Source organism: Leptonychotes weddellii, chromosome 2 (assembly GCF_054177405.1).
Source record: "Leptonychotes weddellii isolate Sample4059 chromosome 2, ASM5417740v2, whole genome shotgun sequence".
Classification (NCBI taxonomy): Eukaryota; Metazoa; Chordata; class Mammalia; order Carnivora; family Phocidae; genus Leptonychotes; species Leptonychotes weddellii.
This window is the reverse complement of record NC_138370.1, coordinates 177,395,638-177,414,468: the sequence shown is the minus strand read 5'-3', so window position 1 is coordinate 177,414,468 and position 18,831 is coordinate 177,395,638. Positions and strand designations below refer to the sequence as shown.

The 18,831-nt window shown below is 64.4% G+C and overlaps 2 protein-coding genes across 2 annotated transcripts; both read left to right on the top strand.

Annotated features, from left to right (window-relative positions):
* Window positions 1-87: 87 nt before the first annotated feature.
* On the top strand, window positions 88-1,687 carry NICOL1 (NELL2 interacting cell ontogeny regulator 1). The gene is made up of 3 exons (XM_081812774.1): window positions 88-261; window positions 464-552; window positions 1,574-1,687. Exons 1-3 carry the CDS (start codon window positions 135-137, stop codon window positions 1,637-1,639), a joined length of 282 nt encoding a protein of 93 aa, XP_081668900.1. The 5' UTR covers window positions 88-134; the 3' UTR covers window positions 1,640-1,687.
* A 5,713-nt stretch (window positions 1,688-7,400) lies between these two features.
* Window positions 7,401-14,600, top strand: NAT8L (N-acetyltransferase 8 like). Its single transcript, XM_081812769.1, has 3 exons — window positions 7,401-8,177; window positions 9,580-9,744; window positions 12,346-14,600. The coding sequence occupies exons 1-3, from the start codon at window positions 7,802-7,804 to the stop codon at window positions 12,711-12,713; spliced, it is 909 nt and encodes a 302-aa protein (XP_081668895.1). The 5' UTR covers window positions 7,401-7,801; the 3' UTR covers window positions 12,714-14,600.
* The last annotated feature ends 4,231 nt before the right edge of the window (window positions 14,601-18,831 follow it).

The window sequence follows — 18,831 nt, the reverse complement described above, 5'->3', positions numbered from 1 at the left end:
GGTGAGGGCGGGTTGTGAGGGGTTCGAGGGCCTGGGGCGTGACGGCGGGGTGGGGGGGGTCCGTGAACCCCGGTGAGGGCGCCGCTGACCTCCGCGGCTCGCTGCAGGGCGGCCCCGGCTCCCTGCGCTCGGCCATGGCCCCCCCGCTTCCGTGCAGGCTCCCGAGGTCGCTGCCGCCGTGGCTGCTGCTGCTGAGCGTGGCGCTGCTGAGTTTCCAGGCCCGCGCCGAGCCCACCGCCGGGAGCGCCGTCCCCGCGCAAAGTACGTGCGTTGTGGAGGGGTCCCCACGGGGCTCTGACGCCACCCGGGCGTGCGAGAGCACGGTTCCTCCCCATTGTTCCCAACACCTACCTCGCGCCCCTTCCGCGGTCGGGCTCCCGGCCGCCCTTTCGGTGGGAGGTGCTGGGGCGGGGGGTACTGGACTAGGATGACGTTCCCTCCGCGCTGATGCGCACTCCCGCAGGCCGTCCGTGCGTGGACTGCCACGCGTTCGAGTTCATGCAGCGCGCCCTGCAGGACCTTCGGAAGACGGCCTACAGCCTGGACTCGAGGGTGAGCTCCTCTGGCCGGGAGGCAGGGGTGTGGGGGGGCGGGGCAAGGACCCAACCTGTGGCACAGCCGGTGATCCTCCTGCTCTCATCTGGCTCCAGTGTTCTGAGGGGCATTGTGGGCGCAGGTCTCACCCATGAGCGTTTCCAGACCCGGTGAGGGAGGTGCCCCCTTCCCCAAGGCCTCATTGGGCTTTTTCCCTGTGAGCCACACCCAGGACCTGAGGAAGAAGAGCCAGTCTCAATTCAGCACCCCGCCCCCCACGGGGCAATGAGGTCCAGCGGGCAGGGGAAAGAGGAGTCACTTTCCCTGGGTCAGAAACGGGTGTGGGGGGAGGGTTGGGCGAGAAAGGGCAGCTTGGGCAGGGCGGTCTGGGAGGCTCCACACCCCCCAGCCTCACCTGGGGAGGGATGGGTGTTATGCATAGGGTGCTAGGTGCAGGGTCAACCCCCAAGTCTGGGAGGAACACTGAGCCCTCCCACCCTCTCCCGCGTCCTCACTGTGCCTCAGCCAAGGGAGTTTTCACTTAGGACAGAGTTTGGGAATGGGGGAGAATCTCCAGAAGTGGAAAGAAGGGGAGACCCCACCCTGGTCCCCTTTTCTGGCCAGCTCCGCAGGGCCCAGATGGAGGCCTAGAGTGCCTCCAGGATCTGAATCTCACTGAGTCTGGGGCTGGGCTCCTGAGAAGAGCAGCCCCAGCCCAACTGGGGATGGCGTTGGGGGGGACCCTGAGAGGCAGCATACAGGTTGAAGTCGTCCAGGCCTGGGATGAGCGTGTGCAGGGTCCCGGACAGGACAGCTGTGCTGGCAGAAACCGCCGAGGGTCTAGAGGAAGAGCGTGGGAAGGCGTGGAGGCCCACAGGGTAGCAGAGGGTCTGACAATCGGTGTGTTGGGGGCTCCGAGGTTTCAGGAGCAGGCAGAGAGGATACTGCTGGGAGCGCCCGGAGATGGCGTGCCCTCGGGCGCTGGTGGGTGGAGCGCTGGCGCGGCGCCCTGCCCTCACTGCCCCTTGTTGCTTTGCAGACGGAGACCCTCCTGCTGCAGGCCGAGCGCCGGGCCCTGTGTGCCTGCTGGCCTGCCGGGCGCTGAGGATCCTCAGACACTGCTGTTCCTCATCAATAAACACCCGGCCCAGCACACTGTGTCCTGTCTCCCTGTTCTGGCCACCAGAGCCCACCGGCGTCGCCCCCAGTGGTCCCTGGTGTGGGACTTAGTTTCCCCAGCAGTTCCATGTGGGCCACACCAGGGCCTGTGCTGAGCAGATACGCACGTCTAGCCCCACAGCACTTCGTGGCCGCTGCAAGTCAGCCTTCAGACACCTCACTTGCCTGTCTGCCTGCCCTCTGAGGCCAGGGGAGTGTAGAAGCTGGCCTCGTCCCCAGAACAACTGTCCCTGTGCCGAGCCCCCCGGGGATCCTCTGCACTGCGTTGGGGATGGCTGTCCTGGGAGCTCCCTGCAGGCCCCCCCAGTGGGCCCCCTCATAGCCTAGCCCGCGCACGGTAGCTGCCGGGACAGGCAGGAGGAGCCGGCAGCCAGAAAAGGCTCTTCCCGGCCCGGGGAGGACTGGCATGGTCTGCACAGCCTAAGCCTGCCGGCCCCTCCTCCAGCCCCAGCCCAGCCCCTGGGCACCAGGGAATAAGAATCTGGGTCTGAATACAAGTGTTGTGCCTGTGGGTAACAGGCCCTTACTCATCCACAGGTGTGTGCACAGCGCCAGGCAGGAGCCCTCCAGGGGAAGCAGGTGACCCTCCCTCTGTCCCTCCATTCATTCCATCGATGTTTTGTAGTATCCAAGCAATGCCATGGTTGGAAGTGACCGCTGTGGGACACTTGGCCTTTCTGGGGTGTTAGTTCCCTAGTGGTGGCTGCCCGAGGGCAACAAGGCGCTCCTGCCAGAGAGGGGAGGATCGCCCCTCTTTAGCTCACAAGTCCCCACGGACACAGCCTGTCCGTGTCACCGTGCGTGTGCACACGTTTTCTCAGAGCCTTCCTCCAGGCCTCAGCCCCACAGCACCTGCCCTGCTCTTGCTCCCACCCCAGGACCTGTCCCGTCCTCAGTGCTTTTCTGCCTGGAAGGGCCTGGCATGCTGCTGCGGATCCAAGTGTCTGGACCACACAGAGCCTTACCTTGGTGGTGCTGGGAGGTTGAGCTAGATGTCTGGTGGTGATGATGCCTGTGAACTCTAAAGCAGGCCAGAGAGAGACGAGGGAGTGCTGAAGCTCAGACCAGCCCTCAGTTCTGGAAATGCGCGGGGTACTCGGTGGCAGGGATCAGAATCCTCCAGTCTTGGGGCCCCAGAAAGGAGCGGAGGGCGGACGGAGGCAGGTGTCTTCCCTCCGGGGCCCCGCCCCGACGGTACTGATGTTCCATTGGTTGGCTTCAGTCACGTGGCCATTCCTGGCTGCCGGGGAGGTGGGCACGGACGGCGTTCTCTGCTTGGGTTCTCCGATTTAGCAAATACAGATCCAGGACCAATGAACACTTTTCAGTATAAAAAGTACAAGTACTTCTAGTATAAGTACTCGTTAGTATTAAGTATGTTCCATGCAGTATTTAGGACATATTTATATTAAAAGTTATTCGTTTACCTAAAATTTAAATTTAACTGGGCACCCTGTTTGTTGTGGGCAGCCGCGAGCCCCAGCACAAATTGGGGTTTCTATTACCATGAAAGATAGGGACGGCCAAAGATAGGGACGGTCTGAGAAAGCCTCTCATAGGAGTACTCTTTGGGAGGAAGTAGGAGCACAAGCTTCCCAGACAGGGCCTGGAGTCGGGGTGGAGGAGCCAGTCTTGAGGTGTGCCCTAGACCCCTGAGCAGGGGGAAGCAAGTGGACAGATATGTGTGGAAAAGGGGACAGAGAGAGATAGTTAGGAACACAAGGGCTGGCTGAGACCCTTGTGGCCTGGGTGTGAACAGAGCAGAGGTGAGCACTAAGAGGGCAGAGATGAGGGGTCCCCAGAGGAGAGGGGGCAGCCGAGAGGCATGAAGACAGCTGAGACAGGTGAGGGCTTTGGTTAGAAAGGAGGGCTCATCATGTCACATGCTGCTGAGATCAAGAAGGGCCAAGCCTGGACCACTAGATTTGGCAGCACTGGTCTTTGTTGACCTTGATAAGAACAGGGTTAATTGTGGGTGGGGAAGGCCTGAATGGAGGTTTCATGGGAGGAGGAGAGGTGGACAGAGTCAGCACAGACAGTTCTTGCAAGGAGTTTAGCCTTGCATGTGGTCAAGGCTGACAACATTCAGGCTCTATCCTAGAGCCATGATACCGCTTTCCTGCTCATCTGTAGGCAGATTCAATCAAGAGCATCTGCCACAACTATATATGTAAATATGATTCTAGGCTAAGCAGTGAATTGGGAATACATTATCTTTAGGACAGCTTTAGTTTTTTCTGGACTTGATGTTTGCCTTAATGTTCCCACACTGTCTGCTTTTATCACATCCTTAACTTCAAGTCACCTCTATGCCCCCTGCCAGGCTCTGGCCCTCCTGCTCCCAGCCAGCTGGGTACTCCTACTGCCCATTGCCTACCTTTCACTCTTCTGGTTTGAAGTCACTGTTTCCTAGACGTCTTGTCATCCCCTCCATGTTGCATGTCTTCAAGTATCTTCCTAGAAAACTGTGGTAAGTAAACTTTCTGAGCTGGCCTGTCTGAAAATACCTTTGCTGGCATGTTCAATTCATAGCCCCTCCTACCTCCGGGCCTTTGCACAGGCTGTTGTCTCTCCGTGGAGTTATGCACTTGGCCTCCTCCATGACCCGCCTCACTCTTTAGTTCCTTATCCTACCTTGCTTTTTTGTTTGTTTGTTTGTCCCCAAGGGATACTAGAGCTTTGATCTCTTTTATTTATTTCTGGCCCCTCCCCTGCTGGATTGGAAAGCCTCAGGAGGACTGGGCTTTGTTCTTTTCAGGGCCCGATAGAGGGTGGGCACTCACTGAGCCTGTGTAGAAGGGAGGGACGGCTGCTGGGTCATGGACTCTGGGTGAGGAGGTTGAGCAGTTTGGGTGCCTGTCAGGAACTTTTCCCTCCCACCCCCAGGACACTCTCAGGACTGAAGGTTCACTCAAAGTGCTGGACAGGCTTTAATCAGAAATCTCGGTCCCTTAGCTGGGGGAAATAATAATAATCATTATTATATTATGGTTGTTCCCTTCTCTTTTCTCTTTGGGCAGCTACTGTCAGTTGCACACTGGGCCTCCCATCTGGTCTGTTTTTCTTTTGTCTTCCCATCCCCTGGTCTTTTGGTTCACTTCTCTGGAGACCCCTTGGACTTCCTCCAGTGCTCCCACTCACCTCTGTCGCTTCCCAGGCCCCCCTGTACCTCTGACCACTGGTGAAGTTTGGGTCTCAGCCAGGTCCCCCCCCACCCCGCAGGGACAGGCTGGCCCTCAGGGTGTCCTTGGAGGAGACCCAGTGGGTCTGCCCCAGGATGGGCCCGAGGGTCCCTTCTTCACTTGGGGTGAGGGGTTTTCTGCTAATGCACCGTCCTGTGTTTGGCGCCCCCTCCTAGCACGGAGCAGGGGAAGCCCAGGGCACCCACCCTACTCTACCTTTGGAGTCTGGGAAGGGTCCTGTCCTGCATGCCTGCCCCCCTTTTGTGGGCCGGGGTCTAGCTTTGACCATGATACCCGGACTGCAGGGGTGCAGGGTGGAATTGCAGGTGGTTGGGGCTGCCCAGGCGATTGGGGTGTGGGTGCAGAGGGGACTCCGAGCAGCAGAAACCAGAGGAGTGCATGGGAGAACGGACCCAGAGAACGGACCCACCCAGCCTCAATTTTATTGTCTGTGAAATGGGTTCTTGATGCAGGCAGAAGGCGCAGGGTGGGGGGGGGGTGTCTTCATGTCACCGGGGAGGGAACAGGCTCAGTGGCAGGCCTGGGACCCTGCTGCCTGGGCAGACCTCCCTTCCCTTTAAGGCCACCCCCACTCCGAGCGCTAAAGCCCAGGCCCTGAGGTCTCCAACATCTTCCAGGTGGCTGTCCCTGGTGTCCAGCTCTGTCCCTTCCAAGCGGAGTCTGGCTATATCCTCCCCACCTCCTCCTGGCGCTCTCCAGGGCCCTCTAGACCAGGATGCTGCAGTGCTAGTCTAGCCAAGCTATCTTGGGAGGCAGGGGGTTCAAGACTTGGGGCTGAAGGTGAGGTCCAGGCCACCTGGAGGAAGGGACCTCTGCAGATGCAGGGCCCACCAAAGTCAGGCTGAGTGGAAATGCAGGTCCTTCCCTGTGGGCTTGACTGTTGGGGGCCAGAGGAGGGTGGGTGGGTCGGGTAGTAGCCAGCAGAGGCTGTGGCCCTCTAAGGGCTGGGCCACTCTGCACGGAGGAGCCTCTTTGCACCAAGTCTGGGGTCAGAGGTCCCTGGATCCTCCACCTGGTCCTCCCTTCTGGCCCCCATCACAGAACAACAGAATGTTTCCCAAATCCCTGATCTGGTGCTCAAGGCCCACATCCAAAGCCCTATCTCCCCTTCCTCTGAAGCCCCTTGACTCCTCCAGGCACATGAGCCACCCCTCCCCATTCCTTGTTTTTCCTGCCTGGATCCCCTGCTTGCTGTTGACTTTGCCAGGACACGTCTGCCCTCCACCTGGTCAACCTCAGGACACCCTGCAGCCTGGTCCACTGTGGCTGGTCGGGCTCTCGGCAGCGTTCAGACAGCACATGGAGTGATTTCTGAATGACCTGTGTGCTCCTTTGAGATTCTCTACGGTTTCACTTTCCTCTCTTGGAAGATGACAGCCAGGCCCCAGATAAACCCTGGCATCTGGGAAATAGAGTGTGGGGTGACTTCCCAATTTGGCTGCCCCCTCCCACCAAGGTCCTTGCACTGGCGATCCTGGCTGTGGACCAGTTCAACTCCTGGGTCCGGAGTCCTCCCTACTCTACTCGGGTCCCTTGGCGGGACACTGGCGAGGGGTCGTCCCCTTCCTAGCCTCTAGGTGATGGTAGCCGCAGGCTGAGGGTCCTTAGGCCTGGTCCCCTAGGTCTCGACTCCAACCATGCGGGTGTGGTGAACTCAGCTCCAGGCTGCCCTGCGGGGCCACGGCGGGAAATGCGGCGCGATGCGGGGCGACGCGGGGAAGGGGTGCATAGCTGCAGGGGGCTGGGTTCATAAACCCAGGGTTTATGGGTGTTAGGGGAGGGATCTGGGATTACCTGTCCCCCACCCTCACCCTCACACCCCGCACCCGGCCCTCAGCGTCGACAAGCAGATAGGGCTCGCAGGACCGGCAAGGATCGGCAAGAGCACCCCCCCCCCCCGCACCTGCACCGAGATCGTGGAGCGCATGCGCGGGCCGAGGAGGGCGGGGGGCCGGGCCGGGAGGGGTCCGACCAGCCCAGCGCCCCCAGTGCCCGCTGCGGGAATTCGGTGTCGGAGCGGAGGGTTGCTGTGCTGCGCCCGGACGCGGGGGGCTGCAGGCGATCTGGGCATTAGATCCCGCTCCGACCGCGTACCCGCGCGTCCAGCCCGTGTGGCCCCGGGCGCAGGTTCCCAGGGGCGCCAGGCCGGGGAAGCCGCGGCGCCCCTCCCCGGGGCCCCGGCCGGGCGTCGCATTCAGACAAAGGGGCGGGAGATGGAGATGGAGATGGTTCGGTGACTGCGTCCGGCGGCCGAAGAGGAGGAGGACGCGGCGCCGCGGGCTCCAGCGGCCCGGCCCCAGGACCGGGCGCTCCCAGGCCCGCGTTGAGGGGTGGAGGCGCGGGGGCTCAAGGGCCAGGCGGGAGGCGCCCTGCCCGGAGCCCCCACGGGGCGCTCCCTCCGGGCCGGGAACCCCGGTCGCGCGCTCGCTCGTCCCCGGCCACCTCGCGGGGCTCGGCCGCTCCGTCGTACCCCGGGCTGCCCGCGCCACCCCCGCCCAGGCGCACTCCAGCTGGCCGCCCGCACACGGCCGCCGCGCAGCGCCCAAGTGTGCCATCGGGCGGGCGCGGAGGCGGTGTCTGCTCCCACCCCCGAGATCACATGGTGACCCTCGGCAGCCAATGCAGTGGACGCTAGGACCCTGCGGGACCCCAGGCGCCGCGACTGCACCGGCGCCGCTGCATTATAAATACTTCTCCAAAATGCGGCGCAGCTCCCTGCGCGCGCCCCGGCCGCCCGCCGCCTCCGCCCCGCGCCCCTGAGCCGCCGCCGCCGCCGCCGCCGCCGCTGCCGCGGGTCCGAGGGCGCCGCGCCCTTGCCCTGGGCCCGGGCTGTGCCCGCCCGCAGCCCGGCCCGCGTCCTCGCGCTGCGCCGCCCGGCCGGGTGCATGCATTGTGGGCCTCCCGACATGGTCTGCGAGACGAAGATCGTGGCCGCCGAGGACCATGAGGCGCTGCCGGGGGCCAAGAAGGACGCGCTGCTCTCCGCCGCCGGCGCCATGTGGCCCCCGCTGCCCGCCGCGCCCGGGCCGGCCGCCGCGCCCGCCGCGCCCCCGCCCGCGCCCGGCCCCCAGCCCCGCGGCGGCGCGGGGGGCGCGGGACCGCCGGGGGGGCGCGGCGTGTACATCCGCGAGTTCCGCGCGGCCGAGCAGGAGGCGGCGCGCCGCATCTTCTACGACGGCATCATGGAGCGCATCCCCAACACGGCCTTCCGCGGCCTGCGGCAGCACCCGCGCACGCAGCTGCTCTACGCCCTGCTGGCCGGTCAGTGCGCGGGGGACCCCGCTGCGCTCCGCCTGCCGCAGTCCGCGCCCGCCCGGCCCCTCCGGGGACAGACGCGCAGGACGCCCGCAGCCCCGCTCGCCCCTACCTCGGGCCCCGGGCCCCGGCCGCGCTCCTGTCCCTGCCCGGGACTCAGCCTGGGAGGGAAGCGGACCCCTCGCGCCCCCTCGGGCCCCCTCGCTCGCGCACGGACGCGCACCCGCACGCCGCCGGCTTTCTGCGGCGGCCTGGGGCGAGGTGGCCACCGGCGGTGGCGTCCGGGCTCCTGGCCAAGGCGCGCCTGGCGGGGGCGTGGGAACGATCGCCGGCGGCGGGTAGGGGGCTGCGGGCAGGGGAGAGGGCCGGGGTCTCCACCTGCGTCCCCCTTCTGTGCGGCCCCGCCTCTCCGGTCCCTTCCCTGGTCGTCCCGGGTGGGGGCGGGGTGACGGCAGGTAGCGCCCGCTGCTGAGGCTCAGCGCCGGGCGCGTGTAGCTATATATAATCCGCGGGGCGGGGGAGGCTGCCTCGGCGGCTCCAAGTGCTAATTTATGAGGGGAAGACAGCCAGCTCCCCGGAGTGCGGGGGGGGGGGGAGGAGGGCGAGCACCGAGGAGGCAGAGTGAGGGGACGAAGGGGGGGCAGCCCCCCTAGGGGCTTTGAGGCCTTTCCCCTGAAGCCTCGGAGGGTGGTTGTCCCCATTTCACAGATGAGGAGCTTGAGACTGGGGGTTGTTACTCTCCCAAGGTCATGCAGCAAAAGTGACTTTCACTGCAGGCTTGTTTGCCTCCTGGCAGCTTGGACGAATCTGGAAGCAATCTCGGGCTTCCCTCACCCCCCTCCTCATAAACCCTGGGGCTGGCCCAGGGAAGAAGGTGGTCCTGGGGCCCTCTGCTGGAAGATGCCCTCTCCCACTCCCCACTTTCGCAAGGGTGAGGCAGGGGCCTGGTCGAGCAGCTCCGTAGCTTCCTACCTCGCTAGAGTGGCAAAGGTGTACTCGAAGCCCCTTCCACAGCTGGGGGGCCACATGGGTGGTTGGCATGCCCCCCCCAAGGAACCCTGCCTGGGGCTGTTGCCGCCAGCCATTGAGGGCAGCCTGCCCAGGGGCCCCTGCTGTGCTCAGAACAGATAGAAATCCTGTGATGTCAGGCTGCCAAGCGGCATGCCCTGATGGTAGGAAGTTTGGTAACGGGGAAAGTGCAAGGAGCAGGTAGGCTGACCCACCGCTCCTCCACGGAAAACAGTCGTGGCACATTTGGCGTGGTCTCTCCTCTGCGCATGTGCCCGACCGGCTTATTTAGCAGGGAGCTGGTGGGGGGTCTCCCAGCCTGCTGGGGCCCTTGTCCGCCTGGCGGGTGTCCCAGGGGCTCTGCTCGGCCGCTGCTCACCAGGCCCACCTCTCCCTGCAGTGCTGTGTTTTGCCCTGACCCGCTCGCTGCTGCTGACGTGCCTGGTGCCGGCCGGCCTGCTGGGCCTACGCTATTACTACAGCCGCAAGGTGGTCCTCGCCTACCTGGACTGCGCTCTGCACACGGACATGGCGGACATCGAGCAGTACTACATGAAGCCCCCCGGTGAGTCTGCGGCGCCAGCCGCTTCCTCTCCCCTCCCTTTGCTCCTCGCACCCCCTCACAGCCCCTACTGCTGGCAGGGCCACCCACGCCCCAAGCACCTCAGGACAGACAGGCCCCAGGGGGACGGCCACGCCTAGGTGGGCCCGGGCTGCTTCACGCCCGTGACCACGCCTGCGGAGTCTCGGAGGGCTCTGGCCAAGGGTTGGGAGTGCCGCAGGCCGGCAGGGGCTGAGGGCGGCAGAGCTAGGTCCGTGGTGCTGATGCAAGGCCCCCGAGTGCCCACACAGACCCTGGGCCTCTGTCCTGCATCCCGTGAGGGCAGGGTGCTGAGTGTCCTGAGCTAGCCCTGGGCCCGGGTGTCCTGGCTCTGCTCTCCATGCAGCCTGCACGATGCCCTTTCCCTGGTGTTTACTGAGGGGCTGGGGGTCTGCTGTGCTTTGCTGGGTCTCAGGCTGGCCTGGAGTGCCAGGGACCTGGTGTGGCAGGGGCAGAGGGCCTCCTGGTGGGGAGAGGGTTCTGGGTGGGAGTCACCGAGGCCTGGGAGCCCTGGAAGAGCAGGGTGTTGAGTCTTGGCCTCCATTTCTGGTCTCTGGGCCATTTAGTGAGGCAGAGGGTCTCGCCCCAGCCTCCTGGCCTTCTGTACAAGGAGGGACCGGGTCTGGTCTGGAGGGGCCTGCAGCTCCCTGGGGGCTGTTCTGGTCCTCCAGGCTGACCTAGAGGCAGGCTAGGTCCTAGGAGGCAGGACCACATGGTTTCCCTCATGTCCGGGGTCAGAGAAGGGGGCCTTTGTCTCTGCCCTCTGGGGTGTGAGGGTCTCCCAGGTGCTGGAGGGTTCCCAGGCTAAGGAGACGGGACAGTGTGGGCCCCAACAGTTGGTGAGGGCAGAGGGGAGCCTGGTGAGGGCCAGGGAAGGGCAGCAGGGGACAAGAGAGGCAAGGCATCCCAGCACAAGGGTGCTCCACCGAGCCGGCCCATCCTGTGCTGCCCTGCCTCCACCCCCATCCCCACCCCTGCAGCTGGCCAGCCTTTGGCACCTTGGGTTCTCCTTGACCCTTTCCTAAGCTTGAACTCAGCTTTTCATCGGCCTCCATGGAGTTGCCCAGGACGGGAGGGAGCACAAGTATGAGACCCACTTAGCTGGCGCCCACGTCCAGGCTGCAGGAGCAGAAGGGGGCTCAGGTTGGGAGCCCGGGGTGGCAAGGACTCTGCTCTTTCTGGGCTGCAGTCTCCCTGGGTGTGAATGGAGCGGGGGGAGTCCTGTTTGCTGTCCTGAGGCATTTGGTAGGTTGCAGGAAGGTGCCACTGGGGCAGGGAGGCTGGACCACGGTTGATGGGGCCATGCTGCTCAGGGGATGGGAAGAGTTGGTCTGGCCTGGGTGTGTGGGGGCAGCCAGAAACCCTGGATGGTGGGCAGGCCAGCTAGTGGGGCGGTCCATCAGGGCAGCAGGCCTTCAGCCATTGCCGAACTCGGCTGCATGCCAGGTCTCAGGGTATGGCAGTGAAGGAGACAGGAGCCCCTCTTGCTGAGCTGCTGGGGGACCTGCCAGCAGACAAGACAGTGGCGGACCCTTGGAGGTTGGGTGGAGGAGTGAGATCTCTGGGTAAGGTCAGGTGCAGAACCTTTATGGGGGAGAGTTTGGCCACTCAAGGAGAGAAGGTGGTGGTGGGGGGGCTGGTGGGAGACACAGCCATGGGGGCTGGAGTGGCCATGCGCAGGGCGAGTGCAGGTGGGGCTCCTCAGAGTGTGGGCACCCCTGTTGCCCAGCCCCTGCCTCCTGGGGCCTCTGGGCCGGCGGTCAGCAGAGGTGACCAGGCTCTCATGCCCTGCAGGCCTCCCCTCCCATGTTCATTCTCTCTCTTCTTGCTTCTCTCCTGATCCCCCCCTTTGGCCCTCCTCTTCCTTTTGCTGCCCTGCATGGGGCTGTGATTGGTCCAGGCCATGGGTGGGGACGGCTGGCCTGGCCACTGGGCTCCTGCCCAGGAGAGGCCAGGGTCAGTGGGAGGCGTGCATTGGTGCCCATCCGTCCTGATTGTCCACTTGGACTGTCCCCCAAGCCTGCCAGGGGCCTGCTTCTGTGTCCCGATCCAAGCAGGCCATGGGGCCCCCAGGCTTAGCAGCTCCTGACCCAGGAGAGTGGAGGCCACAGGACCTCCTGAGGCCCCCGGGGGCATGGCTCCCAGAGGGGTCCTTCTGTCCTGGCCTGTCCTCCCAGACCCCCAAAGTCCCCATTGTAGGGGTCCTTCCAGAGGTCCCCTCATGGCACCTGTCTCTCTCCAGCTCCCTGGAGTGGCTACACGGGGACAAGTGGCTGGGAGCCCAGGCAGGTCGGCTGCACCTGCGGCCTCTCCGTGGCCATCCACAGCCGTCCAGGCGTTAGTTCGGCGGGTAGCTGGGCAGAGGAGGGATCTGTCTGGCTGAGGCCTGCCCGGCTCTTGGTCCCTGGGGGAGGGAGTGTGGCCCCAGAGCCCTTGTCGGCCCAGCCTCAGGCCCAGGGCGGGGGCGGCCGTGGGCGGCAGGCAGGTTGGGCCGGGCTCTTTCTGCTCTAAGGGCCCTGGAGGGGCGGCTGTGTCGGCCGCGGCTTGACTGCCCTGTCCCTGCAGGCTCCTGCTTCTGGGTGGCCGTGCTGGATGGCAACGTGGTGGGCATCGTGGCGGCGCGGGCCCACGAGGCAGACAACACGGTGGAGCTGCTGCGCATGTCCGTGGACTCGCGTTTCCGTGGCAAGGGCATCGCCAAGGCGCTGGGCCGCAAGGTGCTGGAGTTCGCCCTGGTGCACAACTACTCTGCGGTGGTGCTGGGCACGACAGCCGTCAAGGTGGCCGCCCACAAGCTCTACGAGTCGCTGGGCTTCAGACACATGGGCTCCAGCGACCACTACGTGCTGCCCGGCATGACCCTGTCGCTGGCCGAGCGCCTCTTCTTCCAGGTCCGCTACCACCGCTACCGCCTGCAGCTACGCGAGGAGTGACCGCCGCCCGCCCACCCGCCCACCTGCCGCCCCGGCCGCCCGTCCGCCTGTGCCCGCCTGCCCACCACCCGGGCCCGCTTTCAGACGCTCACCGTGGCGTTTGCGTCGGGTTTTTCCTTTCCACCACCACGCGGTTCTCTGGCTGGTTCTCCAGGGGCTGTGGGGCTGTTGCTCCTCTGTGACACCTCGGGGCTCCGTCGTTTGCAGCCACGGCCCCTCGCCTCCGCAGCCTGCTGGGGCCGCGCCCTGAGGAGCGACAGCATGGACCGCCGCGTGCCCACGTGCCTGCTCAGCCCGGCCCACCGAACACAGCCTCCGCGGCGCGGCCCCTGCCCCGGCGGACCCCTGGCCGCCAGCCAGGCTGGGGCTCGGCGGCCAGGCCCCGGGAGGCGTGGCCTGCTGGGCTGGCCGGCCACCGCCCCGTGGGGCACCGAGCTGGCCGCGGGCCCTGCTTTGCTCTGTGCATGCTGAGGACGTGGCCTGGCTGCCGCATGCCCACGGCCTCCTGCCCCGCTGCCCTGCTCAGACTGGACCTAGACCGGTGAGCGCCCCCTGCCTGGCCTGCCAGCTAGCCGCGGCAGCCCGCCTGATCTCGGGAGGGCTCACCTGCCTCTCACCACCCCTCGCTCCCCCCACCCCCGGCCCAGCTTTGCTTTGACACCGAGTCACATTTCTTTCCTTTCGGCCCCTGCCCCTCCCCTGCCCTGGCTTTGCTGATTGGCATCATCACCCAGGTGTGGTTCCCGTAGCAACCTGTTGCATAGCCTGGTCAGGGTCCTTCAGGAGAGCAGGGTGGGGAGGCAATCACGTGGTCGCCTCTCCCCAGGGCCAGCTAGATTTCGGTGGCCTTTTCCAGACCTCCCCGAGGACCGCTCTGCCTCATGGCTGATGGGCTGTGCCCTGTGAATCTCACTAAGCCAGGCCGCTGCCAACACCACTGAGCCCACAGCTTCTCCCAGCCTGAAACCGACCTATTTTTTAATAAGTTATTTAGACAGAATAGCACTCTGCATGACTTTAATTCTTGGGACAAAATGGTAGTTTATACCTAACACACGCACACGCACACGCACATGCACACACACACACACACACCTGTGTGGTCTAGAATATGCACTATTTCTGGCCCAGTGTGGTGGGGGCGGGTGGCTGGGTGGGTGGAGGGTTTCAGATTTTGAAATCTGAAGGGAGACCCTGATTTAGCATTCTTTCCCTCAAAAGAGCATTCCTGGCCTGTGAGGAGGCCCTGGGCTGCCCCTGTGCAGCCTTGACTGGTGGGGCTGAGGTCAGGATGGCAGCGCATTCCCTGCTGCCTTTGGGAGGGCAAGTGCTGTCCAGCTTGGCTGGGTGGTGGGGCGGCCCAGCCGTGCTCCCAGCGTCTCCCTCCTGAGGAGGGAGGCGGCGATCAGGTGTGAGGTGGCCTGGACAGGGGGGAGGAAAGGGGTCGTTGGCAGTGCTCACGTCTCCAGCTTGTAAGCCTGGACCCGGCCATGGTGGCAGGAGGGCCCTAAATGCCCACCGAGGCCCCTCTATTTCGGGAGCTGGGAGGGGGAGTGGCAGGCACGGTGGGCCATGGAGCTGGGTCCTGCGTAGGGGACACAGACGGGACGTTCTTAGAAAGGCACTTCGGAAACTAGCAAACTCGCGAAGCAAGCCCAGTTTCCCGAGGGGCCTTTCATGCTGTCGGCACTTGAGATATTTGCAGAACATTGTATAGACCCCGCTCTCCTCTGTACATTTCTCCCTGGTGGCGTCCGGTCCCTGCTTGGGGATGGGAGTTTTGTAGACTGTACAGAAATCGGCACCCTATTTTCTTGCAGCTCTCAGATTTTGTTAATCTGGATTATACAGACAGACGTAAAGTGTTTTAGCAAAATGGAAAACAAACAGTTGTGCCTTTTTCCTCTTTTTGTTTGGTTTGGTTTTGGCTTGGGGCGGCCTTAGTTGGTATGGGGCGTGTTGGGGCTGTGGCTGGTCTGAGGCCTGGCGGGGCAGGAAGGGCGGTGGGCGCCACGCGGGCCCAGCATGGTGGGCTGTGTCTTGTCAGTGGTAGCTTGGGGATGCTGCCAGCTTCCGTTGATCCTGTGCCTTTGGAGCCCCCCGCCCCCTGGTGTGGGGACGTGTGGGTGGGGGCCGTCGGAGCCCACTGGGGCTGCAGCAGAGGCCGGGGCTCTGGAGCTTGCCAGCATCTGGGGGACGTTGGCCAAAGCGTGTCGCCGGGCTTGCTCCTGGGCAGACGTGTGGCCCTCTCCTGTCCTGCTGGCGTCTGTCTGTCCGTATAGGATCTGTGGGTGGGCTGCAGTGTCTCCCCAGCCCCACCGCGGTGGTGGCCAAAGGCACCAGCCGGCTGCACCCTGTACTTGGGACAGGGCCTTCGCCTGGCCCGTGTGCAGCTTGGCAGCCCCTGAGATCACTGGGGGAGCAGATCCCCCATCCTTCCCCTGGGCCGGAGGCTGGGCACACTCGTGGGGAACGCCTGTCCCTGGCTGGCCACTTCCCTCCAGCCTGGGAGCTAACTCTTCCACAAACATGCACCAAGATATGAATTTTATACATTTGTAGAAATCCTGATGTTACTTCTTCTACCTCTGTGAAGCGTCTGCCTGGGGTTCTGCTCAGTGGTGTATCTGGGCAGCTCTCTGCATTGTCAGGCCCTGGGCCCCCTCCCTCTCCCTGCTGGCCTCCTGGGCCTCCCCCAGTGGCTCCTGCCGAGGCCCCGGAAAGCCGGCCCCCAGGCGTGGCACCCATGTTCGGGAGACAGGGCTCCCAGGACTTTTGGAAGCCTCTGTTTTTGGATGGGCAAGCAGGAGGTGGAGTGTTCCAGACTGTCTGTTAGATGAGCCTGGAACACAAACCCAGTGGGCAGCTCAGGGCAGTGGGATGCAGGACAGCTGAGAACTCTAGCCCCTCCGGCTGGCCCAGTGCCACCAGCGTCCCCCAGGTATGGGGTCTTCGGAGACCTGGCCCCTGAGGGTGGTGGCCACACTGAGTTGTCTGCGGGTGCTGAGGCCAGCCGTGTGGAGGCTCGTGGTGACGTCTGTCCCCTTTCCCCCGTACCCACGTCCAGCCTGGCTTCCCACTGCTGCCCTTGGGTGGATGGGGCAGAGAGATGGGCCAGCCTGCCTCAGGGAAGGGGGGGCAGCCCTGGGAGAAGGCCTGAGCTGGGAGGCCCTACAGCTGGGCTGAGGCCACGAGGTCCTTGGGCAGCCCCCATCCTGCCCTGGGCGTCCTTCCTCAGAGAAGGCCTTTCCAGGGGACAGGCTGGGGGCTGCTCCTCAGATGGCTTCCTTGGGAATCTGGCAAGTGCTGGGGAAGCTCTCTGGGCCACAGGGAGTCACGCAGTGTGAGTGCCCGCCCCGGCTGGCCCCATGTGGCCTTGAGCCTGGGCCCTCGCTGGGCTGGGGCCAGGTCAGGGGCTGAGCGCCCCTGGAGCCACCCTGCACGCCTGTCTGTGTCCAGGGAATGGCTGACAGCCCGGCCCCCCCTCCCAGCAGGTGGGCAGCATGGGTCCTGACTGTTTTGGCCACGGCCAGTGTCCTGTGCTGGCGGGCCTTCGGCTGAGGCTTTTGGGGCTTGTGCCGTGGGCTGGGTGTGGGGCAGATCCTGGAACGTTTGCCCCTTGGTGCCGGGAGCGGGGCCGCCCAGGGCCCGGGGTGGAGGAGGAGGGGCCCGACCTGCCATTGTTGGATGTATTTTTTTTGTTTTAACAGCAATAATTAGCCATTTTGAAGAAGGGGTGTGTCTGTGTGTGTGCGCGTGTGCACACGTGTATGTGTGCCGCTGTGTATATGCACACGCATGCTCGTGCATGCGTGTACACGCACACGCACGTGCACGCCTGTGTCTTGTGTATCTGCACGTGTGTGCACACACGTGTGAGTGTGCGGCGACAGGGAGGGGGCCTCCTGCTGCAGCTCGCGTGGGCTGGTGCTCAGCCCCACGCTGAGACACAGGGGCCCCGGCTCCGTGCTGTGCTTCCTTCTCCCGGGCCGGCCCCAGGGCCCAGTGGACCTGGAATGTAGTGCTCCTTCCCCCCCCAGCGGAGGGCACTGGGCAGGCCTGTGTGTAGCGGGGGGCCCGGGATAAGCCTTTGCCTGGGTCTCCGGGGAGGATGGCGGGGTGGACGCTCAGCCAGACCAGCCGAGATCAGATTTGACGACATGGCGCCACCTTGGTTAGGCTGTTTGACCACAGCCGCTGTGGACGCCGTGTCTTCGGGCGAGCAGAGCCCAGATCATGGCATGGTGGCTGGGTTCACTTCCTGTGGTTTGCTGTTGATGACCCCACAATTGTGGCAACTGTCCAAGACCCCAGGATGTGCCAGAACAGCCCTCGAGAGGGTCCGGAGGGGCAGGGGAGACAGGCTGCAGGGGCAGGTGGGGGTCCCAAGCTTCCTGTGGGTGTGTGAGCAGCGGGGGGTGGGGGGACAGTGCCGTGGGTCTGCCCGCACGGACCCCAATGCTGCTGTTTTTCAATAAAACCAGAGTTGATGGAACTGGACTCCTGTGCGTTCTTGAGGCGCGCTGCTTTTCTGCAGATGCTGGACTCCTCCTTGGGGACCGGGGTAGGCGCTGGGGTGACCTCTGGAGCTGAGGCTGCTGTCCCTGCGCTGGCCGCCCTGGCCGGGCTCCACCGCAGGCCTGGGCATCCGCCTGCCCACTTGGCACCTCTGAGGAGCAGCTCAGCTCTGAGGGGCTCAGGTGAGGGCGTCAGGCCCACCTCCCTCCTGGGGACAGTGAGGTGCTGTCCGGCCCCAGATAGCTCAGCGCAGGGCCCTCCCTTGGTAGAGGAGCAGCCTTGGTTCATCCCGTCCCCAGGGTCGGCCTCCCACGGCAGGAAGGCTTTGGACAGGCTCTAGGATCAGCCAAGTCGAAACCAGTGTCTGTGGTCTTGAGGCCTGAGGGCCCAGCTTCTTTAGGCAGCACACTCTGGTCCTCGCTGGGCGGGGGCACGAGGCTCGTTTGGACATCAGCCTGGGGCCGGTGTGCAGCCCAGCAGTGGCCGTGCCTCCGAGGTGACCGCATAAAGACAGGCCCCCAGAGGCGTGGCCACCGCCATGCACACAGGCACGTGGACAAGCAACATAGGCCCGAGGCTGGCATGGAGGGGACCAGCTCTCCAGACTCTGGAATGTTCTATCACACAGTGGTCAGGCCTGGCCATACAGATCCTCGTGCACCCCGTGGAAACAGTGACATTATCCTGAAGCCACGAGAAAAGTGGGCCTGGGCCCGGTAAGCAAAGTGGGCTCCACACAGGAGGCGGCGTGTAAAGCCCAGTCACCGCCTACCTGAGCAGCTCCGGTGCAGGTGGGAGGGGGCGCCTCGCCCGGATCCACGGCTGCATCTGGGCGCCCATCAACATGTCCCTCCACCCCAACAGGTGCCGTGGGGATCCTCAGAATCCAGACAGGGAAGCACATGAGAGGGGAGACCCTGGGGTGCCAGGATGGCCTGGAAGCAGGACCCCCAGGGGTCCCTTTGCAGGAGCTGTGAGGGAGAGGCAGCTGAGCAGAGGTGCAGGAACGGGCTGGGCTGCAGTCCCCCCTGTGGCACGGACTACCCAAGTGGGCCTGTACAATGTGCCTCCGTGTCCCCACTGTGCAAGGGGGGACACCGTGAGGCTGTTGGGGTGCACGGTCTGGGAGAACCACTTTGAGAGGAGGGTCAGGGGGAGCTGGTTGGCCCCCAGGGACTGGTCACCAGCCGGCAGAAGTTTCATGGGGAGGCTGGGGGGCCCAGGAATGTTGACTCCAGAGGCCCCGACGGCCTGGCCGGGCACATGGGAGTCAGCTGTGAGCACAGAGCCCGTGGCTGCCCCGCTGTGCTCTCCTTATGCACCGCTGCTGTCCGGGTGGCCTGGGAGGAGGGGCGCCCCTGTGGCTGTGGGGAGCTCGGGGGGCCAGCAGAGAGGGCTCCAGCCTGCTGGCAGCTCCTTGGGCACCGGCTCGGCGCTGAGCAGCTGTCCACCTGGAGGAACGCACCCGGGCTCCGTGGGAGAAGGGCTGGGGGTGCCTGCTGTGGGCCAGGCTGGGCCACTCCCTCTGGCCGAGGGGCTCAGCGCTGTGGACATGGCGTTTCCCATCCACGGGAAGAATTCATTTGCACAGAGTCTCGGC

Coding starts and splice junctions, on each gene's coding strand:
- NICOL1 (XM_081812774.1), top strand. CDS start 135: ATGGCCCCCCCGCTTCCGTGCAGGCTCCCGAGGTCGCTGCCGCCGTGG. Junction 262..463: donor GAGCGCCGTCCCCGCGCAAA/GTACGTGCGTTG, acceptor GCACTCCCGCAG/GCCGTCCGTGCGTGGACTGC. Junction 553..1,573: donor CCTACAGCCTGGACTCGAGG/GTGAGCTCCTCT, acceptor GTTGCTTTGCAG/ACGGAGACCCTCCTGCTGCA.
- NAT8L (XM_081812769.1), top strand. CDS start 7,802: ATGCATTGTGGGCCTCCCGACATGGTCTGCGAGACGAAGATCGTGGCC. Junction 8,178..9,579: donor GCTCTACGCCCTGCTGGCCG/GTCAGTGCGCGG, acceptor CTCTCCCTGCAG/TGCTGTGTTTTGCCCTGACC. Junction 9,745..12,345: donor GTACTACATGAAGCCCCCCG/GTGAGTCTGCGG, acceptor CTGTCCCTGCAG/GCTCCTGCTTCTGGGTGGCC.